Raw genomic sequence first — 23,051 nt, 5'->3', positions numbered from 1 at the left:
AAAGTGCGATAGTATCCAGGGCGGGCTGGTACAGAGTACACAATTGCTATTATAAATGAGAGAAGGAAAATGACCATTCCCGCCGGCTTTGCTCTTTTTGAGGGCATCAGGAGACATCGCCAAGTAACAACTCGGAGCTGTACTTGTATCAGGGAGCGATGTCCGTACCTATGTACATAAGGTACCAAGGTGAGGTAATCTTGGTCTTGAGGCACATGGCCTCGTCGTACCGGATGAAGTACTTTGCAATACTTACGCCCACGTAGAACCTCCTCGTTTCAAGAGCCCCTTTTTAGTGATGCCCTCAGACGGAGTGAGTCCTCAGACGGGTGCAAGTCTGCGACCTTCTGGGGGCGGTGGGGGCAGCAACGGCGGTTCCTGACGCCAATCACTGTTACCACCAATCCTTTCCCGAAGCGACCCTCCAAGATCTGGTACCTTGCAGAAGCTGGTACCACCTTGGGCAGGTGTACAACGTGCACTGTACAACGTACCTAGGTACCACATGTACCTAGGTACCGATGGTGGGAAATCCCGAGTCTTTCAGTGGCTCTGCGACGCCATCACTCCTGCGCCATCTCCGACCACTCGTAGAAGCACCTATTCACTCTGAAACAGTCCTAATTTCAACGGACAATACTCTGATGTTTGGCTAAGCTTTATTCAACGGCCCTTTCCCTGCAAGAATGTCCTTTCATCAATCGCCACCTACGAAGTATCATCATAATTATGTATAATCAACAGCACGCCGGGTCTAGGAGTTTTGACTAGACCCCCTGGGTAGGCTCGATGCTTCTAGATCATGACTTCTGCATGTGATATCGAGCGCACGAAACTTGAACCGTACGAACCTCGGAGGCCGGTCATGCAAAAACCGAGCTTTTGGGGTGATCGTTGAACCGTTTCGCTGCCCGCATCACCGGGGCTAAATCATGAACCGTCGTTTCAACGGACCAGCGCCCGGATTGTCCCCAGGCGCGGAGTCTAAAAGTCCAACACAACACCCCATCCAGCGTCAGACGAGTCTACGAATATAGTCTATAGTCGATTAAACTCGAGCCACCCTATTCGCCACACATGGCCCAAGAAGGACAGCTCCGATTATCGGTTTACTATGGAAATATATATTGAGTCTCAATACTTGGCCTGCTGGTAAAAAAGGGTCTGCCGTTGCCATCAACAAACTAGCTTCATGAGAACATGTTGGCCCGACTACGTAGTCGACATACGGCAAGACAACCAATGAGGTCTACTATAGCCGTAATATAATACTAGATATCATATTTCCGGAGCGGTTGGCATCACTTCAATTGGAATGACGGGTTGCAGTCGGCTGGGAAAAAGGGAAAAAAAGGACAGACATGCCATGGTCGGCGCCTGTTGATGGAGATGTGACCAGGCTTTGGTCGGCTCGTTCTGCAAACGCAGATAATAGTACCAGAATAATATCAATACACTAGATGAATGTCTCTATCTCGTGCCTCCTTGCTGTCTCGTCTCGTTCGCAGCCAACCGTGTATTCAAAGCCAAGTTGTGCCAGTTCGCTTCCGACGAAAAAGTCGAGCGCCTAAGGCGGCCATGTCCCCAAATGAGGCTCTGACTGAGTAGCTGATATTGCTATCATTTCGCATACATAGTTCATTGCATTTCTGAGGCTGCGGCGTAATCGTTGTCCCGTTGTCAAAGTGCATCGCCGTGTGGTCGTCATTTCGATGAGCTCAGAGACAGGCAGTTAGGAGAACATCTAATGGATTTCTGTACGGGGAATGCTGGTTGCCGGAATATTTCGTGGTCATTGATGCACGGAAAACCACACGCCACGACGATGTATAGAACTATAGACTATACTGGGCCGCGAAGCCAAGGACACATTCGCATCCCGCCGAGTATTGTTCTCTGACGTATCAAGGCCAGTAACCGACCCCGTGAACGACGGAATGGTGACAAGGAACGATTTGTTTTCGGAATTGACTCATGCACTATTTACACGGCTCTATACGTGACCGTCGCCGCCACTGCCTTCTCCATTCTTGAAAACCATTCGTACACGGCACCAGTGGGCTCAACAACATCGATTGTGCATCGGCTGCGCTCGCTAGGCCTGCTTCGCAACCTCAGCCTTGGTAGGCGGGATGAAAGGCTTGGACTCGAGGGGGTTGATGGAGTGGTTGGCGTAAATCTGTTGTTGTCTCAGCTCGACGGGGACGGCGCCCGGTCGTTGGTCGGGGATTGTCTTTTCGAGTTTCTGCGATGGGATCATCAGCCTTTCAGTTCAACTCAATCGTGTGGGGATTCCCAATGGACGGGTGGAGGGGGGAAAAAGGTGATGTAGCCGAGATGGACGCAAGGAGGAAGGGAGACGCACCAGCTTCTCGTAGACACACTTGTTGAACTTCCACTCTTGGGGACGGCACTGGTAGAGCTGGTGGTTGTTGTTCTCGATGCAGTTCCAGTGGGCGCGGAATGTCTCAAGGCAGTGCGCGTTGATATCGGAAAGCCTGTGGTCGTCATTTACATCCCAATCAGCTTCGGTCCCGATGGCAAAACAGAGCACATAACTACGGCCCAGGCCCGATGGCCATGGACAGTACACTCTCCTCATGCAAGAGAAGACCGGTGTCAATGGAGCAAGATAGAGGAAGGTCAAACGTACACGCTCTGGGCACACCTCGTTACCCTTCGGCCCTCCTTCATGCAGTCGAATTCGCCCCGGCCATTGGCCTCGGTTTTGCACTTCATATAGTCATCGTTATAGTCGCGGCAGCGGGCGCCGATGAAGAAAGAGGCCGAGAGCAGCGGCGCAGAGCTGGCACCAATCTCCTGGACCTTGGGGATCGAGTCCGGGAGAGGGGTGGTGTCATAATGGAACTGCTGGTTGAACCTGGGCGAAGACAGTTAGCCATACGTCAGGCCCGTTGCTGATGGGCCCAATTGCATCGGAGGCGGGGTCAATTGGGTCCCGATACGGGGGGAAAATATCGAATGAACGTACTGCGGCCGTCGGTTCGCCATGGTTGCGACTTTTGAGGGGTGGTATTCGTCGTGGGAAACGAGTCGAGTTGTTGTCAATGCCGGGAAGCCACCGGTTGCGATTTGGACATGGTGAGGTTGGAATCGACGGCTTCTGATTGGGTCGGTTCCGGGTGGGGCGCGAGGCTGACTTGATGCTGTGAAGGCGGCTGCTCGGTCAAGCTACGGTGAAGGTACTGGGTAATTACAGCTCCCAGTGTACTCAGTAATTGTTTTCGCGTCCTGGGCAGCTAACAAAGTACAACAACACGAGCAAACTTCTGGCCGACCTCACGGTTGCCTCCAGAATCGACTATTTCTTCTCTTTGGAGACTTTTCCTTCTTCTCCTTTCTTCATTGTATTTCGACCGAGCCTTTTTGCTGCCATGTACTGAAAAAGACAGAAAAAAAAGTCCACCCAGCTTGTTTTCTTTCGGTGCCACATTCGCCCCTATCGCGACCTTATCTCCTCTCTGTTGAACGGGTATCTCACATTTTACTGAGACGATGAGCTTGTTTGGAAAGCCGGCCGCGCAAAGCGGCGGCGGTAGCTTGTTCGGCGGGAGCTTGTTCGGGCAGCCGCAGCAACAGCAGCCTCAGCAGCAGCAATCAACATCGGGCGGCTTGTTCGGAGGTCAACAGACTCAGCAAAACCAAGGAACGTCGAGTTTATTCGGTAACCAGCAGAAACCTGCTGCGACAGGCGGTCTGTTTGGCGGGCAGCCACAACAACAGAATCAAGGCACAACTAGTCTATTTGGTGGACAACCGCAGCAGAACCAGGGCACGACCAGTCTGTTTGGGGGCCAGCAGAACCAAGGCACATCGAGCTTGTTTGGGGGTTCATTGGCACAACCTCAGCAGCAGCAACAGCAGCAGCAGCCGTTCCAACAGCAGCCGCAGCAGATGCCTGTTCTCGCGCAGTCGCAGGCGCAGCTATCAAGCTCCCTGTGGCAGCCTAACGAGACACCACGTACGTTCCCATTTGCTTGCCCGACCCATTGCAGTTCTTCAAAAGCTGTCCTATCCTCTTCCCAGTTATCGTTTTAACATTGTTCTCTTTCTTTTGCCCAGGGAACCAGAAGCCGCCCATTGAGCAGATCGCGACGACGTTCCGCAAGTGGCACCCAGATGACCCCAGCTGCGTGTTCCGCCACTACTTCTACAACAAGGTGGACGAAGCGGCGGTCCCGTTCTACAAGCCGGGACCGAACGAAGACCCGAAGGAATGGGAGGAAGCGCTGCAGAACAAGCCGGGGCAGGGGTTCATCCCGGTGCTCTGCGCTGGGTTCGCGGGGCTGGCGAACCGGCTGCAGACGCAGAAGCGGGTGGTGGCCGAGCATAACGTGCGGCTGCACCAGGTCAACGCGAGCCTGGACGCCATCCTGTCGCGGCACGACCTCGAGACGAGCGTGCGGGCGCTGGCGGCACGGCGGCGGCATGTTGCGCTGCAGCAGCGCTGTCTCGCGCTCGCGGCGCGCGTCCAGGTCCTGCGCAACCGCGGCTACGCCCTCAGCGGCGACGAGGACGACCTGCGCGCCAAGCTCGCCGAGCTGGACCGCTCCGTGCAGGACCCGGCGCTGAGCGCGCGCGAGGAGGAGCTCTGGAGCAAGTTGATCCAGATCCGGGAATGCGCCGACCAGGTCATGAAGGAGGCGAGCAAGCCGGCTATGGCTAATGGGGAGACGTTGAGTGAGGAGACGGAATGGAAGATTAAAAAGGTTTGTTTTGCTCCATGTTTTCCCCTGGTCCTCGACAAGCTGGTGCTGTGGTTGTTGCTGCTTCATGCTCACGATGTTACAGGTGCTCGAAGACTACGACAAACAAATCCAGCACCTCAAGAAAGAAATCGAGTCGATCACCAAAGATTATGAATTGTGGGAGAAGGAAATGGACGCGCGGTGACGAGGGATGTCAAAAGTGTTAAGAGTGTGTAGCGAGGAGAAGGGGGCGATTGTATTCGTTTTGTAGCGGGTCAAGCTTTAGGTCACAATGGCTGCGGCGTGAAGATGAAAATGCCGGCGAGCACGAGGCACAATTGATACCATCAGAAGCTCTATTTTCCAGAGAGATGCGTCGGAGAAGTCCCGTCTCATGAACGCATTAGCTATCCCAGGGGCCCGTTGATTTCGGCGGACCTTACGCCGACTATATTACAAGATATTGTACACTGGTCTCGTCTCGCATATCTAAGCCATTGCCTTGGTATCGTCGTACTCGCGAGGCTTCCGTGTATTGACCGCGAAGAACTCTTGTTCCTTTGCATCCCACATGATGCCGACAGACCATTGTATAGTTGCGATTAACTGCAACTAGATGTGAAAATTGGAATTATGATTCGTATACGAGCCGCTTAAAACATGCTGGAGACGGCATTGATAGCGAAAGGGGCTAAGGTAGAGAAGGGATCTAGGTCAGCAGGCGTTGCAAGAAGCCGGTCGAGGGTGACGAAAGACATACAGAGGTAGAGCATGACGGCAGAGACGAGGACCTGCTGGATAGTGAAATTGGCCTCGGCCTCCATTTGCTTGATCTCCTCGGCGGAGAGCTGGGGGGGCGCGACTAGAATGGAAGAAAAGAGAGGATGTTAGCTAGGTTGTTATCCAGGAAAGGGGACATGGGACATGTGCTGCCTACATCCTCCGAACATCTTGAATGTTATTTAAAGAGAGTGAGTTTTGAAAATGGATGTGTCTTGGATGGCGTTGATTCGCAACTCGGATTAGTTCGGGTGGCTGACTTGAGTTGACCGTTGACCCTGAGGATGTGAAGCTGTGGATGTTGATGTCGTCGTCTTTGGCCAGTGAAAATTTACCACAAGGCTGATAGCTCTCTTTCCATGTACCTAGGTACAGTACAGTACCGTAGCCCAACTGCCCCAGTTGTTGGAAATTGAAAGTACCTCTCGCGGGGCCTGACTAAGAAAGTCTACTTCATACTCAGTCACTCGCTTCTCGGCACCCAGTCAAAATCACTGCTAATCATTACATAATATAAGGTCCGTGTCCGGGCAAAACCGCCACAGAGTGACGAACAAGCGAAAAAACCCTTCCTATCGGCTACTGTTCGGAACGATAACAGGGAAAGTGATACGATACGTACAGGTAGATAAGGTACCTGGCTACACCGTATCTCACATGCCCGGAGTAGCGGTTATGGTTATCTCAGTCCCATTCCCCGCCGAAGACTCCCCAAGGTTTCCTCCCTCACGCCACCAACAAGATCCCCCGACTATTTCCACAGTTCCTTAAAATTGATAAGAAGGGAACGGATTGGCCGATCTCTTCTCCATTTTTTATATTATTTTCTCCGTATTTTCTTCCAACTTCAATTGCTTAGACACTTACAAGACAAGACACCCAGCTTGGAGTCTAGTCCTTGGATAGTTGGGAACGACTGATCGTTCCCCTTCTGTTGACTCTCTTGTCCTCGCCCGAACGGGCTGTTCTTCACAATGGCTTCCTCTAGGTTGTCACTCCCGCGCCAGCTGCGATTGAGGATATCATCGCCGACGGTGGTTGGCTCTGGCCTCCATGTCGCTGGACGCTCGACATTGACCGCAGCAGCGACCAGGACCGCCTCCATCAGCTCTCGACCATCAGCCAGCGTTCTACGACGAGGAGCCCGCTGCTTCAGCATCACATCCCTTCGGACCCAGGCTCTCGGCAAGGAGACCACCTCCGACCCTTCCCTCGAGCCCCTCAACGAGCTGCACTCCTTCATCCCCCGCCACATCGGTCCGAGCGCCCACGATGCCCAGCAGATGCTCAAAGTCATCTCTCCCGAAACCAAGTCCATCGACGAGTTCATCTCCCAGGTCATCCCGGCCGATATCCTCTCGAAACGAGACAATCTCGTTCCCAATGGCAACAAGCCTCTGCTTGAGAGCGACATCGCGGCGCGCGCCGACCAGCTCAAGCTTCAGGAGACGTACGCCTGTCCCATGATCGGCGCCGGTTACTACCCGAGCATCACGCCCAAGGTCATCCAGACGAACGTGCTGGAGAACCCGGCCTGGTACACCAGCTACACGCCTTACCAAGCCGAGATCAGCCAGGGCCGCCTCGAGTCCCTGCTGAACTACCAGACCATGGTCGCCGACCTCACCGCCCTCCCCATCGCCAACGCCAGCTTGTTGGACGAGGGCACCGCCGCCGCCGAGGCCATGACGCTGTCCCTGAACGCCCTGTCCACGTCTAGGTCGAAGCGGCCGGGCAAGACCTACGTCATCTCTGACATGATCCACCCGCAGACCCTCTCCGTCCTGCAGGGTCGGGCCGAGGGCTTCGGCATCAAGCTCGAGACGATGGATCTCTCCGCTCCCGATGCCCACAAGCGGATAGAAGCCCTGGGCGACGACCTGGTCGGTGTCATGGTGCAGTACCCCGATACCAGGGGCCACGTCGAGGACTTCAAGGCCCTGGCCGATGTCGTCCACGGCCAGAAGGCCCTCCTGAGCGTAGCCACCGACCTCCTCGCCCTGACCCTGCTCGCCCCGCCCGGCGAGTGGGGCGCCGACATTGCTTTCGGCACCTCGCAGCGCTTTGGTATCCCTCTCGGTTTCGGCGGTCCGCATGCCGCCTTCTTCGCCGTCACCGAAACCCACCAGAGGAAGATCCCCGGCCGTCTCGTCGGCGTCTCCAAGGACCGGACGGGCCGCCAGGCCCTGCGACTGGCCCTGCAGACGAGAGAACAACACATCCGCCGGGAGAAGGCCACGAGCAACGTCTGCACGGCGCAGGCTCTGCTGGCCAACATGAGCGCCTTGTACGCCGTCTACCACGGGCCCCAGGGCCTCCGGGAGATCGCCTCCCGGGTGGTCTCGCGCGCTCGCGGCGTCCAGGCGCTGGCTGAGCAGTTCGGCCTCGCGGTCGAGCAGCCTCGCAACAGCCCCGATGGACGGGTCCTCTTTGACACGGTGGTGGTGAAGGCCGGCCAAGACCTCGCCGAGACCATCATCGCCAAGGGCGAGGAGCTCGGCCTCCACTTCCGTCGGCTGGGCGGCGGCGACATTGGCATCAGCATCGGCGAGGCCACCGATCTGAATGCCTTCAATAGGCTGGCGGCCACTTTCGCCTCGGCAACGGGAAGCGACGCGGCGGCCAGCGCCGACTTGGCGGCCGAGCTGTTCCACAAGGATGCGAGTGGCGTCCACGACTCGCTGCCGGCGACCTTCCGGCGGACGTCCGACTACCTGACCCACCCGGTTTTCAACACGCACCGGAGCGAGACGGAGGTGCTGCGTTACATCTACCACCTCCAGTCGAAGGATCTGTCTCTCGTCCACTCGATGATCCCTCTGGGGTCTTGCACCATGAAGCTGAACGGCGCCACCGAAATGTCGCTCATCTCCAAGGATACCTTTGCTACGCCCCACCCGTTCACCGACCCGAAGCACATGTCGTCGTACCTCGCTCTCGTCAAGGAGTTGGAGGACCAGCTCTCGGGCATCACGGCCATGGACGCCACGTCTCTCCAGCCCAACTCGGGTGCGCAGGGCGAGTTTGCGGGCCTGCGGGTGATCCGCAAGTACCTCGAGCAGCAGCCCGGCGAGAAGAAGCGGGACATTTGCTTGATCCCCAAGTCGGCCCACGGGACCAACCCGGCGTCGGCGGCCATGGCGGGCATGCGGGTGGTGCCCATCGAGTGCGACAACCAGACGGGTAACCTGGACCTGGCGGACCTGGAGGCCAAGTGCAAGAAGCACGCGGACCAGCTAGGCGCCATTATGATCACGTACCCCAGCACGTTTGGCGTGTTCGAGCCCGACGTCAAGAAGGCGTGCGACCTCGTGCACCAGTACGGCGGCCAGGTGTACATGGACGGCGCCAACATGAACGCGCAGATTGGTCTCTCGTCGCCCGGCGAGATTGGCGCCGACGTGTGCCATCTGAACCTGCACAAGACCTTCTGCATCCCCCACGGCGGCGGCGGTCCCGGCGTGGGACCCATCTGCGTCAAGGCGCACCTGGCGCCGTTCCTCCCGGGACTGCACCCGGAGGCCGAGCAGCCGATGATCAGCAGCGCGCCGTACGGCAGCGCGGGCATCCTCCCGATCCCGTGGGCGTACAACTCGCTCATGGGCAACAAGGGCCTCCGGCTGGCGACGCAGATGGCGATCCTCAACGCCAACTACATCCTCGCGCGCCTCAAGTCCCACTACAAGATCCTGTACACGAACGAGGCCGGGCGGTGCGCGCACGAGTTCATCCTCGACGCGCGGCCGTTCTCCAAGTCGGCCGGGATCGAGGCCATTGACATTGCGAAGCGGCTGCAGGACTACGGGTTCCACGCGCCGACCATGTCGTGGCCCGTGGCCAACACGCTGATGATCGAGCCGACGGAGAGCGAGAGCAAGGCGGAGCTCGACCGGTTCGTCGACGCGCTCATTGCCATCCGCGAGGAGATTCGCGAGGTCGAGGAGGGCAGGCAGCCGCGGGAGGGCAACGTGCTCAAGAACGCGCCCCATCCGCAGGAGGACGTGATCCTGGGCGACGACGGAAAGTGGGAGAGGCCGTACTCGAGGGAGAAGGCTGCGTATCCTCTGCCGTGGCTGCGGGAGAAGAAGTTTTGGCCCAGCGTGGCGAGGGTTGACGATGGTGAGTTTCTTTCTTTCTTTTCCCCCCTTCCGTTTCTGTTCTTCATTGTTTCTAACGGAAATAGCGTACGGCGATACGAACCTCTTCTGCACGTGCCCGCCTGTCGAAGACACCACGGGCGAGGCCTAGACATGACGATTCTACGACGGGGCTTGTCACGATAGACAGAGGGCGACCTCGACAGTTACATTGGGGGACGACCAGCATGATCATACACGGAGTAGATCGATTCAACATTCAAGAATTCAACACTTCAGCGGCGTCCGGAAGGGAACGGGACAGTATCCATTTAACATGCAAAGCGATTCAGCGGTTCAACCTGGGATCTTGAACGGGACGTTTTGACTTTTTTGTTCTTGTTTTTCTTTCTTGGGATATCTTCGTCTTGGCAAGATGGAAAGGGAATTCATTATATGGACAACCTGATAAGAATAGAAGTACAAAGAGACCATAGTTTCTAGACTCTACAATAGAAAAAGCACTATGTAAATTGGTTGTGATGTCTCCCACGGAGAATATCGGTGAGCTCGGTGTGCCTCGGTCAAAAACTATCAGGTGACTCACCGACGATTACGTAGCGGTACGTACACCGAACCAATTATTACCCCGCCCCCGCCATGCGTTTGGGAAAATCTTGGAATTATTGAAGAAAATAAAAAATAAAATAAAATCATCTGCTTATCAAGCAACTTTTAACCAACCTCGTTCTCTCTGTCCCTTCATCCATACCTCCCCTCTTCCTAATCAACACTCTCCGTCGAGAACGAAAACCAACCAATTCTCCTTCCACGAATCACCTCCCTCATCATGCCGTCCGGACGCCCCGACCACGCCGACGACCACCCCGAGCTTCTCGACGCCGAAGATGTGGGAGAAGAGGTCCCCGTGAACGACGAGGAAGGCGACGTCGCCATGGACTCGGACACGGAAGAGCTCATCATACAGAATGACTCGATCGCCTTCTTCGACGGCCACGCCGACTCCGTCTTCGCCATCGCCCAACACCCCGTCCATCCATCGCTCATCGCCACGGGCGGGTCCGAGGGCGACGCCGACGACGCACCCGGCAAGGGCTACGTCCTCGACACCAGCGCCGCCCCGGACCGACCCGTCCTCCCAGCGAGCTACAGCGGCGCCGGCCCGACCCAGAGCACCGAGCTCGACGCCCTCTTCGCCATCGAGGGCCACACCGATTCCATCAACGCCCTCACCTTCACCCTCCCCCGCGGCGACTTCCTCGTCAGCACCGGCCTCGACGGCCGCCTGCGCGCCTACACCGTCACCCTGCCCGCCGCCGCGCAATCCCCCTCCCAACCGGCCGCCGCCACCATCTCCTTCCTAGCCGAGGCCCAGGAGGTGCCCGAGATCAACTGGGTCGCGCCCTGCCCGTCGCCCGAATACCCCAACACCGTGGCCCTGGGCGCCTCGGACAACTCGGTCTGGGTCTACACCATCGACCCGGCCGCCGACCCGGAGAACCCGCTCCAGGTCGTCAACACCTACTGGCTGCACATGGGCGCCTGCACCGCCGGCGCCTGGACCCCGGACGGCTCCCTCCTCGCCACCGTCGCAGAGGACAGCTCCCTCTACGTCTGGGACGTGTGGGGCCTCGGTGCCGCCCGCGGCGTCGTCGAGTCCAACGGCCAGACCGTCGTCAGCCTGACGGCCGAGGACCAGCGCTTCGCCATCGAGGGGGGCCTGTACTCCATCGCCATCGACCCCTTGGGGTCCCTTGTCGCCGTGGGCGGCGCCGACGGAAATATCAGGATCGTCTCCCTGCCGCGGCTGAGCGCCGCCGCGTCGACAGCGGCCGGTGGGAAATCTGCTGCTAGGGGTGCCAAGTCGGGAGGCAAGGCTGCCTCTTCCTCACAGCAGGTCTCGGCGGGCGGCCAGATCCTCGCCAGCTTGAAGACCCAGTCGGAGAGCATCGAGACGCTGTCGTTCGTGTCGCCCACCGGCGGCCAGCCGAACCAGTCCACTACGCTCCTTGCGGCGGGTAGTGTGGACGGCAGTATCGTCGTCTACGACGCCACGCGCAGCTTTGCCGTGCGGCGCAACATTGCCGGCGCCCATGAGGACCATAGCGTCGTCCAGGTCGAGTTTGTGCCGGGCACTTGGCTCCTCACGAGCTGCGGTATGGATGGCGTCGTGCGCAGGTGGGATCTGCGTGGTGGTGCGGTGCGACAGAATCCCGCGGCTGTGGCTGCTGCTGCTGGCGGTGCGGTGCCTGCTCCGACGCTTGCGGATGCCGGTCTGGTCAAGGAATGGAAAGGACATCGCGGGGATGGCGAGGGTGGTGGCGTGTTGGGCTTTGTGCAGGGGAGCACGGGCGAGAGGGTGGTTACGGCGGGCGATGACGGTGTGGTCTTGATTTTCGATGCGTAAAAGAGCCAGTGTCGTTATGTATTGTATATATGGCGAGATGAGCCCAATGAATATCAAGTGATTGGAACTATGAGGCCTTGCATCTGGACCAGTCGTGACGAAACGCCTATCCCAATATTCATACTATGATTCGTATATCGCTCGCATCGCTCAGCTTCTTGCCACAAGCTGTGGTAACCAGAAAAGCATCGTTTGACACACTCCATAGGAACGTTTAACTGCCAACAAACACAACGCCTGCCAAAGCCTTTCTAGTCCAAAAAGTTCTTGACATTGCCTCCGATATTCTTGAGATCCAACAAAAAGGTATCGTGTCCAAACATGCTCATCTCCTCGCTCAATTCTGTATACGTCACCTTCCTGTTCCCAGTCAGCTTGAGCGCCTCGGCAATCTCCCGCTGCTGCCAGGCCGGGAAGAGAATGTCGCTCGCCACTCCCATGACCAGCGTCGGGATGTCCCGAAGCCCGGCCATGCCGGCGACCAGGTCGTCGGGCGGGCGCGAGGAGACCTCGACGGCCGCATCAGGCGAAGCCGCGCCGTTATCGTCCGACGACAGCGACGGCTGCTCCTCGTACGGCTGATCCGGCAAGGTGAGGCTGTACGCCGGGTCGGTGGGCGACGAGGCGGACAGCGCGCCCGTCTCCTCGAGGCGCTTGGCGCGGTCGGCCCTCCGCGCCCTGGTGGCGACCTGGTGGGCGCGGCCGAGGTCGAACAGGTCCATGGCCTTGCTGACGTAGAGCAGGCTGTTGGCGTCGTAGGTGAGGCAGAACTTCTCGCCGGCGTGGTCGAGGTACGTCTCGATCAGAAAGTCGGGACACAGCGCGGGCGGCTTGGACGGGTCGGCGCGGCGGCGGCCGAAGCGCTGCTCCCACTCGGGGCCCGAGCGGTAGGTGACGGTGGCGATCTGGCGCGCCAGCTTCATGCCGGCGTGCGGGGGCAGGCCGCCGTAATAAAAGCCGCGCTTCCAGCTGGGGTCCATCATGAGGACCTGGCGCTGGGTGTGGCGCATGGCGATGCTGTACGGGTGGCTCCGGGCGCAGCCGCTGATGGAGACGATCTTGCCGACGCGGTCGGGGAAGAGGACGCCGGCGGCCAGGGACTGCATGCCGCCCATGCTGGAACCCACGCTCGCGTAGAGTCTCTTCACGCCGAGGGTGTCGAGCAGGCGGAACTGGGCGCGGACCATATCGTCTATGGTCAGGATGGGGAATCGGGTGGCGTAGCGCTGGCCATCGGCCGGGTCGATGCTACTCGGGCCGGTGGATCCGTAGCAGCCGCCGATGACGTTGGTGCAGACGACAAAGTATTTGTCGGTATCCAGGGCGGCGCCGGGACCGATGAACTTTTCCCACCATCCCGGTTCGGGGTTGACGTCGGTCGAATGGGCGTGGGACGAGGCGGAGAGGCCGGTGTGTAGGAGGATGACGTTGGATTTGTCGTCGTTCATGCGTCCCCACGTCTCGTAGGCGACGGTGAACTCGGGCAGCACGTCTCCCCAATCCAGGAGGAGGGGCTCCTCGCAGTCCCATGTCTGGGTGGCGCCGGAGGTGTAGGAGGGTTCGGGCCCGCTGGAAGGGTATTTCGCCCTCAGGGTGGCGGATCGGTTCTCGAGGGCATCGATGCAGGGGAACGACATGGGCGGGTTGGAAGCCACCCCGGCTCCGGCTGCGGCCGCTTTCCGGGGTTTGGAGTGAAACCGTCTCGCCGGTACATTCTGATTCTGGGCGATTGGCACGTCTCTTGTCTTGGCCAGAGCGCAAGCTGATCTCTTGGGAGCGACAGAAGCTGTCAGAGTGCGGAAGGCCGGGGGCGCAACCCTTTGCAACGCCATTGTGTAAGGGGAGGGGGAGGAGGAGGAGGGGGTTGATAATCAGAAGAGGGATGAAGATGATAGCCGACCACCTGGAACTTAGATCAAGGCCAGTCCATGAGGCCTGGCGGTCTGGTTTGTCAGCGCATCTTTCGACATGGTGGTTGAAGATGATGAATCCGTGGAGCTCTTTGGGAATACCAAAGATGGGAGCTCCGATGGTGTTATTTCACGTGCTGATAAGATAAAGCTATGTACACGCCGGGGTGGTCCAATTTTATCTTCTTATGTCATCGCAGAGTGACGTACGTACAACGTACCTCCAAACTCCATAGCTGCCTGGCTTCTCCATTCACTTTCACCACCTCCAACCCTCAATCAACTGTTTTGATTAATTATACGTTGTACGCCTTGCATCGGACGCATCTCTCACAGCACGAGCTTACAAGGCTTTTCTAACACTTACACTAGTACCTAAGAATAATAACATACAGCAAAGACGTTGATAATTGCTATATATTCAACTCCTCCACGTCAGATTCCCCCATGTCCTTCTTCTCTGGGCTCTGGCAATACGTCCCCTCTTTCTTCACCCAAGCCGACATGCATTCTCAGACTGTTCACACAAGCGGCAACTTTCAGCCGCGACCCATCGATGTCGTCGTAGTCAAGGCCATGCTCGGCAGAAGCTCGCAAATGCCGCCCGAGGTGGTCGACATGATCATCGACCATGCCGAGTACTGGCCCCATTGCGAAGCCGTGATTGAGCGACCGGCAAGACAAAGCATCCGCATCTCGGGCGGGCGCAGGGACCGCGAGAACGCGCTGATCCTCCGCAGCCCTCCGGTGGGGTTCGGCCAAGACAGCGTCGCACAGCCCGACGAGTGGATCTCGACCCAGGCTGCACCGCAACCGCTCCGCGAGGCCGCGCCGGTTGACGCGTTCCAGAAGCTCGGGGCCGCCACGACGCTCGAGCACCCCGTGCGGAAAGTCGTCTTCACCCTCCGCAGCAGGGATCAGGGCTGGGGCGGCGCGGCGCAGGACCGAGGGACGTTTGAGGGGTCGTGCACGTGGTTCGAGGCCGGGCTGGAGAGGTTCGAGGGAAGAGGCGAGGACGAGGGAAAAGGGGAGGACGAGGGAAGAGGTGAGGGCGAGGAAAAAGAGACACGGTCGCCCCCCGACCGGCCGTTCCAAGTGGCGGACCTGCGCCCCGTCTACCCAGAGACCGAAGTGGTCGAGGACGCGCCACGATACAAGCATCCAATCTCACCAAACGAGCAGCACAAGATCCAGTGCAATAGGACGGCGACCGGCATGGTCGCCGACTACCGGATCGTCTGGTCCTGGACGGACAACACGGAGCCGGACTCGCCCGAGGCCGAACAGCTGGCCCGGCGAGGTCGGGGGAAGCTGAGTGGCAGCGGGGAGTTTGTGCGAAGCCTGAGGCTGGGGGATGTGGTCACGATCTGGGCCAAGGCGCGATTCCCGGGCTGGGCCAACCAAGTCCAAAAGGTGGGTGTTGAGGTCTACTGGGCAGTCTAGAAGGGGGCTGTGTCTGTTGGCGTTATGCGCCACGCCTGCAGGATTATGATTACCTACGAAACGACGTGTAGCGGTTATATAGCATGTTTAGCACTTTTGATCATTGATAATGAAGTCGGTCATATATGTATACAAGTTGTGATCAGCGTCACGAGATAATGTTGTTGGCCTGTTGTGAGGCGCGAGCTGGGCTTTGGTGTGATGTCACGCGACTTCGAGTGACCGTCTCGAAATGTAAAATCAATAAATTCACCTCCCGTCTTTTTCCACTTTCACTTTACACTACACCTCCAATTAACTCAACCTGGTTAAACCCCCACTCGATCCAGAGAATGAAAAGGTGGTCGAACTCACGCATAACAACCGACATTTTATCGATTCGCTCTATTCTCACAACACCCAACAGTCAAACCCGAGCCTTCATCTCATCGCCAAGGCCTCGTTCCAAGTCAACCGTGGTCCCTTCTCGTCCTCTCACCCGTCCCGTCACCTCACTTCCATCTAGCATCGGAAAACCATCATCAGTCCGCACCATGTCGTCGATTCGGCTCAAAGACCACGACAACATCCCCGTCACCCTCCCCCAAGGTCTCTCGGAAGACCAACTCCTCAACTTCAAACCATTCACTGTACCATCTTCTGCCCTTGGCCCTTCACCCTCAATTCATCATTATTCGGACCACTAACCAAAGCAATCATACGTTAAACCTCGACAGACCTGGATCTCAACCCTCACACACTCACTATCCCTCCAATCCCGCACCACAACCCACCCGTTCCACCAGGACCCCTACCGCCTCACCTCGGTCACCATCCAAGCCTTCGACATCTTCGGCGGCACGGGCAGGGTAGGCTTTCTCAAAGCAGTAGCCGACGTCTCCAACGCCGCAGGCGAGCGTCTCCCCGCCAGCGTCTTCCTTCGCGGCCCCAGCGTCGCCGTGCTCGTCATGCTCATCCCGGACGACGTCGACCCACACTCCGGCTCGGATGAGCGCTACGCCGTCCTCACCGTGCAGCCGCGCGTGCCGGCCGCCAGCCTGGCCTTTGTAGAGATACCGGCCGGCATGGTGGACGGCCACGGGTCCTTCGCAGGAGCCGCCGCCAGGGAGATGCAGGAGGAGTTGGGGTTGGAAATCCGCGAGGACGAACTCGTCTGTCTTAGCGAGTTGGCTGCGGACCAAGGCGAAGATGAAGAAAGGCTGCCGAACGCCATGTACCCTTCTGCCGGCGGGTGTGACGAACATATCACCATCTACAGCCACGAGAGACGGGTACCGAGGGCGCAACTCCGAGACTGGGCCGGGCGGTTGACCGGATTGAGGGACCATGGGGAAAAGATCACCCTCAAGCTCGTGCCGATGCGGGACCTGTGGCGGGTCGGTGCGCGCGATGCGAAATGTCTCGCGGCCCTGGCTTTATGGGAGGCTCTTCAGAGGGAGGGCAAGATATGAGGTCTTTGTAGACATTTCCCTATTAATTCACCTTTCGCCTCCTTTTTCACAAGACACGGACTCTTCCATCTCGGTGCAAGGGGAAATCGCCGGGATATGTTCTACATGGGACCGTCTACCTTCTACATGATTACCTCTATCAACGACAGATCTGGCCGGGTACTTGCTCAAAACGCGATGCCAAAAAAAAAATGTCCTTCTCACAGAACGCTATAGCTTCAACTTTTTGGCAAACTCGATACCCTCGGCCAGAGTCCCGACACGCGCGTCAATGGCGTACCCTTCGACCTCGAGCTTCTTGCACTCGTCCCACAGGGTGGCCAGGGGAGCGGTGAAGACCTCGATAAACTCGTTCTCCTCCAGCTGCGGCTGCGGGTTCTGGTTTTCCGGGAGGCTCGGGTCGATGGATAGGTGGATCATACGGAGGTTGGTGTTGCAGAAGCCGGGGTCTGGAGGGCGTTAGGTCAACATGGGGAGATAGGAAGGGACAAAAGGCGAAGCGCACCGTTGAACATAATAGGCGAAGTCTCGGTGACGACACCGACATAGCCCGTCTCCTCGCGCAGCTCTCGCACGGCAGCCTGCTCGGCCGTCTCGCCGGCATCGATCAGACCGGCGGGAACCTCGATGGAGATGCGGTCAATGGGCGGCCGGTACTGCTTCTGGAGGATGATCTCCGGGCCGGCTGGTGTGTGGAGGAGGGCGACGATGCCGACGCCGTCGACGTCGCTGGTGGTGGGCCGGGTGCGGCGCTCGGCCGATTCCCAGGTGCGCGTCTTGCCGGTCGGGTCTCGATAGGTGACTTTGCTGAGCTTGATCCAGGCCGCCTCGTTTTCGGGCTGAGTAAAGGTGAAACGGGGGGGTTTCAGGTGGTTAGCAGGGGAAACGACTGGGAGGAGGGGCGGGGAAGGGGCCGGGGAAGGTACCAGAGGCCCTATGGAAAGCACTTTGGCTTGCGAGGCAGACATGTCTTTTAGTTCTTCTCTCCTCGAGTCACGGTGTGAGAAGGTGAGCTTCGTTGTTCGTCTCAGGAGGTGAGTGATGTTGCGGTGAGCTGGGCCAGACAATTAGGCCTGTGCCTGTACCTACCCTACACCACCTTATCTTATCTATATCCTATGCAGGTGCCCCTGGTCTTGTCTTGCCATGTATTTGATTTGGTATTATTTTATTTGTATTTTTACCACGACAAAGCAGCACTCGAGCTGATCCGCCATGGGATAACGAGAAACGAGTGATTCTGTCGGTGCCTAACACAAGCCCTGGTACTGGACGTGATACATCGGTATACATTGGTAGGCATTAAGGTACATTGAACCCTGAGCCCTTCCTTACCATGGTATGTCAATGCGGGGGCGGGGTAACTTCCATAACAGACGTCGCGGAACCGTCGCACTAGGGAAATGTTTGCGTATCACATAAAGACGTCCATCCCCAACACCCAAACACAAAGTCCTTATGTCCAAGCATCACGAGTTCTTAGGCCAGGACCCGTGACGCCGTCAAAGGTGAACTTATATCACCGCTATCCCTCTTCTGCCACTCCGACGGGATACTATTAAAATGTAAGATATAAGATATAAGACAGAGACCCGTTATTCCGACTATAGTTTAGATATATATATATATATAATATAGACTATTCGGGACTATGGTTATAAACCACTCCAACGTCAGACTCATTTTTATGTCCCGTGTACTTGGTATGACTCAATTTGGGTACAAGGGACTACCTTACAATTTCTTACTCAGTACCACAGTAGTACAATGTCAACACAGCGGGTGTGATGCAGGCCACAGCGCTACAGCGGGGCCACGGTGTACCCCACAACGGACTTCTCACTTCACCTTCACCTCTTGCGCCGGTCTTTCACCTTGAACTTCCATCTTTCGTCCACCTCTTTTCGCGTCTCCCACCAGCCTTTTCCTCTCTCCTCGCCAGCCGTGTTCTCCATATCGATTCATATCGATACACCAGCATCCCTGACCCGCTTCCCCATCTTCCCATTCCCACCGTCAAAATAGGTCGCCGACGCCGTCCCCGTCCCCCCCAGCCTAAACCGCATAGGTTCAAAATGGGCAACGAAGAATCCGTCCTGGTGGATTCCAGCCGTCCGCCCGAGACACTCAAGGACCGCAGTCTCGAGTCCTTTGCGCACTACATGAAGAATGCGCCCGCGCGGCGCATCGTCGTCATGTGCGGCGCCGGCATTTCCACCGCCGCTGGAAGTACGTTTCCGTTCCCTTCCTCCCGTTCCCTTCCTCCTTTGCCTCCCACTCTCATGCCATCATCTCATGCTCAACGACAATCTCTATAGTCCCCGACTTTCGCTCCCCCGGCACAGGTCTCTACGACAACCTAGCCCGCCTCAACCTCCCCTACGGCGAGGCCGTCTTCGACATTGAGTACTTCCGCAAGAACCCAGAGCCCTTCTACTACCTCGCCAAGGAGCTCTACCCGGGCAAATTCCACCCCACCATCTCCCACGCCTTCGTCGCCCTCCTCGCCAAGAAGGGCCTCCTCCTCATGAACTTCACCCAGAACATCGACTGCCTCGAACGCCGCGCCGGCGTCCCCGCCGACAAGATCATCGAGGCCCACGGTAGCTTCGCCACCCAGAGCTGCATCCAGTGCCACACCCCGTACCCGGACGACGACATGCTCGACCACGTCCAGCGCGAGGTCGTCCCGCGCTGCAAGGTCCCCTCGTGCCGCGGCCTCGTCAAGCCCGACATTGTCTTCTTCGGCGAGGCCCTCCCCTCCGCCTTCAAGGACGCGAGCCACCTCCCCGCCACCGCCGACCTCGTCATCGTCATGGGCACCAGCCTCACCGTCTACCCCTTCGCCGGCCTGCCCGAGTACGTCCAGCCCCACGTGCCGCGCCTGCTGCTCAACAAGGAGCGCGTCGGCCAGATGGGCCGTCGCCCGGACGACGTGCTGGAGCTGGGACCCTGCGATGCCGGAATCCGCCGTCTCGCTGCCCTGCTTGGCTGGTCTGCCGAGCTCGATGCCCTTTGGCGCGGTATCGTGGGTGACGAGGAGGCCGAGCGCCAGATTGCTCGCGTCGATCCCGATGTCGGCGCTGGTCGCGACGAAATTGAGAGTGAGATTCAGAAGCTGGCCGAGGAGGTTGAAACTGCCCTTACCCTCGAACCTTCCAAGGATGACAGTGCTGGCACTGCCGTCGGTGGTGACAAAACAGATGAGGGCCGGAAGGCAGCGGGCGCGGACGCCGAGGCCAAGGCTGAGGCCGAGTCTGCACAGGACGTCGAGGCAGTCACCAAGGACAAAGAAGCCTCAAAGGAAGCGGGCGATGAGGCTGAAGGTGCCAGTTCTTGCGAAGAAAAAGAGGGAAAGGAGGACAAAAAGCCCTCGGAGCCAGCAAAGCATTCCGGCCAGGCCGCTGCTATTCCCGCCCCTGACGAATCTGGCCAAAGCAAACAGAGTGGAGACGACGGCCCGTCTGCGCAGGACGAGCAACGGCTCCAACCGGGAGTTGATGCAGCCTCGGAAGACGGCAGAAACGACGGTGATCGTCCTGCTGAAAGTTCCGGCAAGGATGCCCTAGGGGTTGATGCAATAAAGGACGGGAAAACGAGCCCGAAGCTTTCGTGAGAAGTAGAGAAAGTAGAGCATGAAGACTGACGTGACGTTGAGGGAGGAAACGGCGGAGATAAACCCAATACCCATATGCAGCCTAGGAATCAATACACGACATATTACTAGAAATTGTTTTTCCCTTTCCCCCTTCAATATTTGGTATCCTTTCATCTAACCCATTTCTTGATCATGAGACGTATATCTGTCCAGTTCACCAGGGACTACCCAACGCCTAAACTCCCTTCCAAGTCCAAGTAGCGGACCCCAACCCATGCCTTTGTTGCCTCATACGCCCCTTGTAATTCCAAATCTAGGAGTGCCGAGTGTCTAGCATTTCCGGTACCCAAGCCGCCACAAACGTCAAAATCTTCGTCTCAGATGTCTCCATAGTCTACGCAACTGCGACGATAGTCATGATGACTGCCCATCGTCTAATAGCGACTGCAACTGTTGTCGCACCCTCGTCCCCGCGCCACGGCGCCGACGCAAGGCTTGTTTGAAAACGTCGCCCTCGTGTACATCGAATTCGTCGTCCTCGTCCTCGTCAGACGGTGTGCGAGAGGGAGTCCAGTCTGGTTCGGAGGCCGGAAGGCGGCCTGGCTGCAGTGGTCTACCGCGCCCATGCATCTGGTAAGAGGCGCGAGTTAGCTTGGCCTTGCTATGCGGGTGCTAGAAGGAAATCGAGAAGGTGGTCTGGGTACGTACGGTGCAGAAGGTGCAGCGTTCGCCGAAGCGAGGGGCATAGCCCCGGCACTGGACGGAGCCCTGGTATCAATGTTAATTTAGATCGACACTCGCAGAGTGGGAGATGGGCCACGCACGTAAAAGTTGGAGCAGTAAACGGGCATTGTGGCCGATGCTTGTGTGCAAGATCAAAGACGATAAAAGTACGGCGAGTGAAGAAAAGCAAGAAGAAAACTTCCAATCTTTTGTGCCTGTCTGGCAAGTAGAGTGGCGAATATGCAAGCTAGGTGATGGAGGAGATTATCCGTCTTTTATGGGAACGTTGTACAAGACAGCCCTGACCCAAGCTTAAGGGGAGACCTGGGAATGGTGGGTTGATCTGCGAGATGAGACGAGGGCATTATGGACGAATGTTCACTACACAGAGCAAGACAAAGATACGGTGTGGACGGCCGGACATCAAGATGGAAACACACCAAGTCAGCGCCAGGGACGGTCAACTTGCGACCGTTTGCGAAACTGGCAGACATAACGGAGACGGACAGAGATAAAACAGGACGGCCCATGGGACTCGAGAATCATACGTGTTAAGATCTTCCGCTTGAAGAGACCGGGATAGCGCCGGCGAATCGCAATGGTGTGTGGGACTTGGGCCGAAGTTGAGTTGCGACGGCGCAAGGCGGACGACTCGAGGTCCGCGACTAAGTGGGCTGGCCGAAAGCGGGATCCGGAAGCATTCGGAGAATTGGGAGCACCGTTGGACAAGAAGTCACAAGCCTGAGACAGACACCTAGGAATACCGTCAGGGGTTCTAGACTCTTGTAAAGTTTACCGGCGCCAGCTGTCCAACATTGAGTGAGAGATCGTTGAAAGGAGCAACAGCGGGCTGATTGGGTGATACCAGATGTCCAACGAATAGTTATATACAAACGTAGGTATAGTAAACTGTCAACCGAGGTGGAGAGGGATTGAACGGGTTGACGTGGCATACTATTAGTTGTGTTCGGAATCCAAGTCGAACTTGAATCAGGAGATCCAAAGTAATAAGACGAGTATGAGATAAGAGAAGATGTGGACGACAGGTTTCCGAAGTGGCCAGACACCGACATCATATCACGTGACGTTGGCGGGGAGTTGCATCGAGGCTCCACTCCAGTCGGTAAATGCAGGGTGGGTCTCGTCTCCGGTTCCCGAGGCCTTGAAACTTCTGTAGCTGTCGTGTCGCGACCATCGTGATCCCATCTTCCGCCATCATCAGCCCATCAACACATTGTGTCCCATCTGTCCGATATTTACCGCCCCGTTTGCACAACAGGAAGCTGTCGAAATTATAGCAATACAGACAACCGCGACGACAACACCACGGGCCGAGCCGTTTCAACGATTGCCATAGTTTATCGTACAACTCGGAACCCGTCACCTTGCCTACTCGCCAAAGAAAAACAACCCTCCACCGCCGCCATGTCCGTCTTCAGGAGCAAACGCTTCGTCCCCACTGCCGAAACCCGCTCCTTCGGCTCCCGCTACCGCGCCCAGCTGTCCAAGCACCCCTTCCTCCTCTTCGGCCTACCCTTCATCACCGTCATGATCGCCGCGTCCTTCGTGCTGACCCCGGCAACCGCCATCCGCTACGAAAAGTACGACCGGAAAGTGCGCCAGGTGACAAAGGAGGAAGAGCTGGGTCTGCGCAGGAACGCGAGAAAAGTCAACATGAAAGACGAGTATTACGTGAGTCCGCACAGCGCTTTTTCCTCTTATTTTCTCCTCCATTCGAACGAACCAAATTCTTTGGAATTGACCTGCTAAACTCTCACGAATCATGCAGCGCCTTGCGGCCAAGGACTTGGACAATTGGGAACAGAAGCGGGTCAAGAGACTTCCCGGCGAACATGACGGCATCATCGAGTAACTTTTTTTCCTATTCGACACGCGTTTCGACTACAACGTATCCCTGCGGCCGCCGCCCAGA

General features: G+C 57.4%; 12 protein-coding genes across 12 annotated transcripts; 7 read left to right on the top strand and 5 right to left on the bottom strand.

The window, feature by feature from the left end:
* Positions 1-1,594: 1,594 nt before the first annotated feature.
* Positions 1,595-3,085, bottom strand: ACRALDRAFT_1081249 (uncharacterized protein). Its single transcript, XM_071019122.1, has 4 exons — positions 2,993-3,085; positions 2,654-2,881; positions 2,366-2,498; positions 1,595-2,245 (listed from the first exon to the last, which is right to left on the bottom strand). The coding sequence occupies exons 1-4, from the start codon at positions 3,010-3,012 to the stop codon at positions 2,096-2,098; spliced, it is 531 nt and encodes a 176-aa protein (XP_070873062.1). The 5' UTR covers positions 3,013-3,085; the 3' UTR covers positions 1,595-2,095.
* A 431-nt stretch (positions 3,086-3,516) lies between these two features.
* On the top strand, positions 3,517-4,914 carry ACRALDRAFT_2043135 (uncharacterized protein; the record flags this gene model as incomplete). The annotated part of the gene is made up of 3 exons (XM_071021326.1): positions 3,517-3,982; positions 4,084-4,730; positions 4,813-4,914. 3 exons carry the CDS (start codon positions 3,517-3,519, stop codon positions 4,912-4,914), a joined length of 1,215 nt encoding a protein of 404 aa, XP_070873061.1.
* Positions 4,915-5,162: 248 nt separating this feature from the next.
* Positions 5,163-5,659, bottom strand: ACRALDRAFT_209500 (uncharacterized protein; the record flags this gene model as incomplete). The annotated part of the gene is made up of 4 exons (XM_071022702.1): positions 5,163-5,198; positions 5,250-5,321; positions 5,381-5,557; positions 5,627-5,659. The coding sequence occupies 4 exons, from the start codon at positions 5,657-5,659 to the stop codon at positions 5,163-5,165; spliced, it is 318 nt and encodes a 105-aa protein (XP_070873060.1).
* A 559-nt stretch (positions 5,660-6,218) lies between these two features.
* On the top strand, positions 6,219-10,115 carry ACRALDRAFT_1081247 (uncharacterized protein). The gene is made up of 2 exons (XM_071019121.1): positions 6,219-9,608; positions 9,673-10,115. The coding sequence occupies exons 1-2, from the start codon at positions 6,464-6,466 to the stop codon at positions 9,735-9,737; spliced, it is 3,210 nt and encodes a 1,069-aa protein (XP_070873059.1). The 5' UTR covers positions 6,219-6,463; the 3' UTR covers positions 9,738-10,115.
* A 300-nt stretch (positions 10,116-10,415) lies between these two features.
* ACRALDRAFT_2043133 (uncharacterized protein) lies at positions 10,416-11,993 on the top strand (the record flags this gene model as incomplete). The annotated part of the gene is made up of 1 exon (XM_071021325.1): positions 10,416-11,993. One exon carries the CDS (start codon positions 10,416-10,418, stop codon positions 11,991-11,993), a length of 1,578 nt encoding a protein of 525 aa, XP_070873058.1.
* A 251-nt stretch (positions 11,994-12,244) lies between these two features.
* ACRALDRAFT_2043132 (uncharacterized protein) lies at positions 12,245-13,630 on the bottom strand (the record flags this gene model as incomplete). The annotated part of the gene is made up of 1 exon (XM_071021324.1): positions 12,245-13,630. The coding sequence occupies one exon, from the start codon at positions 13,628-13,630 to the stop codon at positions 12,245-12,247; it is 1,386 nt and encodes a 461-aa protein (XP_070873057.1).
* Positions 13,631-14,176: 546 nt separating this feature from the next.
* Positions 14,177-15,582, top strand: ACRALDRAFT_1063005 (uncharacterized protein). The gene has a single exon (XM_071016707.1). It carries the CDS (start codon positions 14,351-14,353, stop codon positions 15,344-15,346), a length of 996 nt encoding a protein of 331 aa, XP_070873056.1. The 5' UTR covers positions 14,177-14,350; the 3' UTR covers positions 15,347-15,582.
* A 297-nt stretch (positions 15,583-15,879) lies between these two features.
* ACRALDRAFT_2043130 (uncharacterized protein) lies at positions 15,880-16,797 on the top strand (the record flags this gene model as incomplete). The annotated part of the gene is made up of 2 exons (XM_071021323.1): positions 15,880-15,975; positions 16,063-16,797. The coding sequence occupies 2 exons, from the start codon at positions 15,880-15,882 to the stop codon at positions 16,795-16,797; spliced, it is 831 nt and encodes a 276-aa protein (XP_070873055.1).
* Positions 16,798-17,007: 210 nt separating this feature from the next.
* Positions 17,008-17,765, bottom strand: ACRALDRAFT_2108037 (uncharacterized protein; the record flags this gene model as incomplete). The annotated part of the gene is made up of 2 exons (XM_071023359.1): positions 17,008-17,246; positions 17,303-17,765. The coding sequence occupies 2 exons, from the start codon at positions 17,763-17,765 to the stop codon at positions 17,008-17,010; spliced, it is 702 nt and encodes a 233-aa protein (XP_070873054.1).
* A 1,107-nt stretch (positions 17,766-18,872) lies between these two features.
* ACRALDRAFT_2043128 (uncharacterized protein) lies at positions 18,873-20,413 on the top strand (the record flags this gene model as incomplete). Its single annotated transcript, XM_071021322.1, has 2 exons — positions 18,873-19,026; positions 19,116-20,413. 2 exons carry the CDS (start codon positions 18,873-18,875, stop codon positions 20,411-20,413), a joined length of 1,452 nt encoding a protein of 483 aa, XP_070873053.1.
* A 396-nt stretch (positions 20,414-20,809) lies between these two features.
* ACRALDRAFT_1069936 (uncharacterized protein) lies at positions 20,810-21,246 on the bottom strand (the record flags this gene model as incomplete). The annotated part of the gene is made up of 3 exons (XM_071017715.1): positions 20,810-21,067; positions 21,104-21,163; positions 21,220-21,246. 3 exons carry the CDS (start codon positions 21,244-21,246, stop codon positions 20,810-20,812), a joined length of 345 nt encoding a protein of 114 aa, XP_070873052.1.
* Positions 21,247-22,543: 1,297 nt separating this feature from the next.
* ACRALDRAFT_2109483 (uncharacterized protein) lies at positions 22,544-22,991 on the top strand (the record flags this gene model as incomplete). Its single annotated transcript, XM_071023425.1, has 2 exons — positions 22,544-22,810; positions 22,908-22,991. The coding sequence occupies 2 exons, from the start codon at positions 22,544-22,546 to the stop codon at positions 22,989-22,991; spliced, it is 351 nt and encodes a 116-aa protein (XP_070873051.1).
* Between the last annotated feature and the right edge of the window lie 60 nt (positions 22,992-23,051).

This window comes from Sodiomyces alcalophilus (assembly GCF_042370955.1).
Source record: "Sodiomyces alcalophilus JCM 7366 unplaced genomic scaffold ACRALscaffold_6, whole genome shotgun sequence".
NCBI lineage: Eukaryota > Fungi > Ascomycota > Sordariomycetes > Glomerellales > Plectosphaerellaceae > Sodiomyces > Sodiomyces alcalophilus.
The sequence above is the reverse complement of the archived record's forward strand: the minus strand, read 5'-3'. Positions and strand labels throughout refer to the sequence as shown.

Excerpts from the sequence above, each read along its gene's own strand:
- ACRALDRAFT_1063005 (XM_071016707.1), top strand. The coding sequence starts at position 14,351 with ATGTCCTTCTTCTCTGGGCTCTGGCAATACGTCCCCTCTTTCTTCACC.
- ACRALDRAFT_1081247 (XM_071019121.1), top strand. The coding sequence starts at position 6,464 with ATGGCTTCCTCTAGGTTGTCACTCCCGCGCCAGCTGCGATTGAGGATA. Across the intron at positions 9,609-9,672 it reads CGTGGCGAGGGTTGACGATG|CGTACGGCGATACGAACCTC; the intron begins GTGAGTTTCTTT and ends TAACGGAAATAG.
- ACRALDRAFT_1081249 (XM_071019122.1), bottom strand. The coding sequence starts at position 3,012 with ATGGCGAACCGACGGCCGCA. Across the intron at positions 2,882-2,992 it reads ATGGCGAACCGACGGCCGCA|GTTCAACCAGCAGTTCCATT; the intron begins GTACGTTCATTC and ends GTCTTCGCCCAG. Across the intron at positions 2,499-2,653 it reads ACGAGGTGTGCCCAGAGCGT|GCTTTCCGATATCAACGCGC; the intron begins GTACGTTTGACC and ends TGACGACCACAG.